Source organism: Euphorbia lathyris, chromosome 1 (genome assembly GCF_963576675.1).
Source record: "Euphorbia lathyris chromosome 1, ddEupLath1.1, whole genome shotgun sequence".
Classification (NCBI taxonomy): Eukaryota; Viridiplantae; Streptophyta; class Magnoliopsida; order Malpighiales; family Euphorbiaceae; genus Euphorbia; species Euphorbia lathyris.
In genome coordinates this window covers 4,951,274-4,955,253 of record NC_088910.1, presented here as the reverse complement: position 1 = coordinate 4,955,253, position 3,980 = coordinate 4,951,274, and the positions used below count along the sequence as shown (strand labels likewise).

At 33.6% G+C, this 3,980-nt stretch overlaps 1 protein-coding gene across 1 annotated transcript; it reads right to left on the bottom strand.

The window, feature by feature from the left end:
• Positions 1-2,336: 2,336 nt before the first annotated feature.
• LOC136200889 (carboxylesterase 1-like) lies at positions 2,337-3,751 on the bottom strand. The gene has a single exon (XM_065991738.1). The coding sequence runs from the start codon at positions 3,635-3,637 to the stop codon at positions 2,672-2,674; it is 966 nt and encodes a 321-aa protein (XP_065847810.1). The 5' UTR covers positions 3,638-3,751; the 3' UTR covers positions 2,337-2,671.
• Positions 3,752-3,980: the final 229 nt, after the last annotated feature.

Genomic DNA, 3,980 nt, shown 5'->3' with positions numbered 1-3,980 from the left:
TCAAAAAAAAAAAAAAAGTAAATAAAGGTAAAATATTAGGATTTAATATCTTAATATTTTTGTGGCACACGGCTTAAAGTTTATTGGTTTTAGATTTAAAATTAGGGTTTAACAATTTTAAAGAATTTTTTTTTATATAAAAGTTATCTATCATTTCATTATATAAATAAAGAAAATTAGGAGGTATAAAAGCTTACAACAATACATGCAACAATAAAAAGAAAAAAAACTATAAAAATTAATAAAAACCATAAAATGTATAAATAAAACTACAAAATATAAATCATATCATTTTCCTAAGTTGAATCCCGTTGTAATCTACTCTTCATCATGTTGGTTTTTTCAGACATTCGGAAATGAATCTTTTATTTGTTTGTAACCACGTAGATTCATAGATCTACTGGTAAGATGAACATTTTTTGTTCTTACTAATAATGAAAAAAGTATAAAGGGAAGAGATAGAGCTAACATATATAGATCTAACGGAAAAAAAACTTTGATGAAGAATACATATTTCATACCAATAAGAAAAATAAAAATAAGAAAATAAAAAGTGAAACTAAAGTATATATGAAAGGAGAAAGAAAAAAAGTGAGAATCGTGATTAGAAGGTTAGAAAGGAGAAAAATATAAAAATAAATAAAGCAACACGGCTGACAAATGGAGGAGAGTTGATAACAATTTTACAGATTTATTAGCTTGAATTTTGGGTAAAAGGTTTATTAGTTTAAATTAAGGGTTTAACAATTTTAAAGGTTTATTAGTTTCAATTTAGGATTTAACAATTTTAAAAATTAATTAGTTTAAAATCTTATTATTGGATTAAAATTCTTGCATGTGCTTTTAAATGATGTCCTTTTAACCTCAATACAAATTTTAAATGATTTGGGATCAGACAAATTTTTTTAACCTTAATACTATCACGATTATCATCTCAAAAAAGATTGAACAAGAATGTCTAACGAGTTAAGAGAAATGGTCCGCGAGCAAAATAGTCATTTTAGAGAAATGGTCCGCGAGCAAAATAGTCATTTTAATGTTTATCTGGATATTATGGAACATCAGGCCATCTGTTCGGGAAAAATGAGCAAAGAGAGTTACCCTTTTATAGTGTGTCTCATACCCTTGAAACTGAGGGCTAAAATACATTAGTATATTCCATTGAGCACTACCCATCCTAAGTTATATTTAGGGGATTCCAATTACATCCATATGTGTGGATCATTCTTTTGGGTCATATTGGACCTATGGTATTTGGGAAGTGCAAAAATAGTATTAAGTATGATGAGAATTGGGCGAGAGGTTTTTCGCGGTTCCGCATGAATCGATCACGGATCTGTGTGGCTGTCAGGCAAGGCATTACTGAGAAACAAGGGTATGGAATCTCTATTTAGCCGAGTGCACGACCAGCATGCGAATAAGCTACGATAGATTGCTGGAAGATTCGAGAAACTTCACCTAGAGAACTTCAATTTAGCGAGGAATGTTGTAACAAGCGTCAATAGTGCGCTAAAGCAGGCCAGAAACACTTAGAAGGTTCTAGAAGCGTAGATAGTCCAAAACTGCCCATACAACTCACATGATCAATGTATATACATGTTTTTAGGGCTTTAGGTGATTGGATCAAATTGATCAAGGCCATTGGTCAGGTCGCTCGTGAGCCTCTAAATAGAGGTTAGAGGTCATTGATAAAGGTATTTGATATATGAGAGTGGAATCAATTGTCAAGTGAGTGGCTTGGAGTGTTTGGTTGTATTCTTAACCTTTGTAAGCATTCTTTGTATCAATAAAGAAACATTCCTCACCTAAGTTTTGTGGAGGATCTTATATTGTGTGTATTTTTTTTTTTTTTGGGGTAAAGATCTTATTGTGTGTATTAGTTTGCCTAGCACTCTCTTATATTGTGTGTATTAGTTTGCCTAGCACTCTCTTATATTGTGTGTATTAGTTTGCCTAGCACTCTAGCTACCAAGCTGGGAGTAAGGTTGACTACTAATAGTCAAGAGTGTGGGAAACACCCACATGCAATATCTAATTGCATTTGACACGTGGCACGGTCTTTTTTTCGTTTTCTGCATCAAATAAATTCTATTCAGAAATATGAGGTTATTAAATGCAATTAGATAAAAATATGAGCTTATTTTAAACTTTTTAAAATTCATACAGGTAGTTGAAGTTTTATGAAAAGTACGGGACAATAAATGTATTAAGCACTATAATTTTTATTTGCTATCATCTGATTGTAAAAATCAACCATTTTCAATGAAATTATCATGTAATATTTGTGTTATGTGACTTTTTTTTTCCTGAAATGACGAAAATTAATTATTAAAATAAAATTAAAAATTTAATAATTTTATTACAAGAAAATTAAATTCGATAACTTTTTTAAAATAACTACAAATTTTAGTAAATATTGATTACAATTAACTTTTTCCAACTCACAATACAATATGACATGAGAGTCTGAGAAATTATAGTGTACCGTGACTAGTACTAGCCGAGAAATGCTACGTTGCACCACTGGGATCAGTAATAATTAAGAAATTCTAATGTGGACCGAACCGGTGACTAGTACTAGTCGAGAAATGCTACTGTGCACCACTCGGATCAGTACTAATTAAGAAATTCTAATGTGGACCGCACCCGGAACAAGTACTAGTCCCTCCAATCAGATGACACATGAAGACATAAAATCATTCAAAACAGGAAAAATTAACTCTGCTTTACGTAGATCATTCACTTCCCATCCATGTAAACCTTCACCAAAATGTTTCACAATCTTCACCCCTTTCTCTTCAAACATCTTCACAAGTTCAACATGTCGATCAAATAATGGATCTCCATAACACCCCAAAACAAGAACCCTCACACCTTCAAATTTCTCCAAATCAAACCCAGTCACCGGATTACAAAACTCATGATCTCTATCAGAACCCTCCGGCAACGACAATTCCCACAGAAAATCATTCCCAGCCAACGGCAAAATTGAATCAAAAGCCATTTTAATCTCCGATTGAGTCCTCTCCAAACCCCCAAAAAACGGATGATGAAGAATCAATCCTCTAATCTTCAATGGCTCTAAATCCAATTTAAAACTACGTGAAACTACATGAAATCCAATGTTTCCACCTGCACTGGTTCCCATTAAAAAACACCTTGATACATCAGTAAATTGAGTCAACCAATGTTCGTCACTCATCTTGATGAATTGCAGTGCTTCTATAGCATCATCATAAGCCGCCGGAAGACGGTGTTCCGGTGCAAGACGGTACCGGACTGAGACAATGACAGCATTGATGTGTTGTGATAAGAGGTAGCAGAAGTCGTGGTTGATTGTGGATGAGGGAGTGCTGAAAACAAAGCCGCCGCCGTGGAAGTAGATGAGGAGAGGGAGACGGTGGTTGGTGGTGGTGGTGAGGAGGTGGCGTGGAAGATAGATTCGGAGATATGTTTGGTTGGAAGTGTTGATTGGGATGTCTTTTGTTAAGATTGGAGAGGAAGATGAATTTGGATTTGGGGAAATTGATGGAAATTGAATGTGGCGAGTGTAGGTTCCATCTGGGTTTGAGATTATCAAATTTCTGAAATCGGATTTGGGGGAATTGATGGAAGTTTTAGGTTGGTTTTCCGGCATGTTTTCAGTGGCTGGTTGAGAGGGGGGAGGATGATGATAAGAGAAGAAGCTTTAGTGCTTAAGAAGTGCGGTAGTTGCAATGTCTATATTAGATTTAACAGTTGATTTTGTGTAGGATCCAACACATTGTACAGTTGACTTAATTATATATAATTTTGGAGAATTAATTATATATAATTTTTGAGAAGTTCAAATTAAATATATATGAAAGAGATCAAATATCCGAAAAAACGATAGAGACTGCATTTGATAGTTGACTTTTTTGAGGATGGAATTGAATTGTATGGTTGATTTTATTAGATATAATTTTAAAGAATTTCAAACCGCTGGGTTATACTAAACC

What these genes read in the sequence shown, in the direction of transcription:
- LOC136200889 (XM_065991738.1), bottom strand. Translation starts at nt 3,637, where the DNA reads ATGCCGGAAAACCAACCTAAAACTTCCATCAATTCCCCCAAATCCGAT.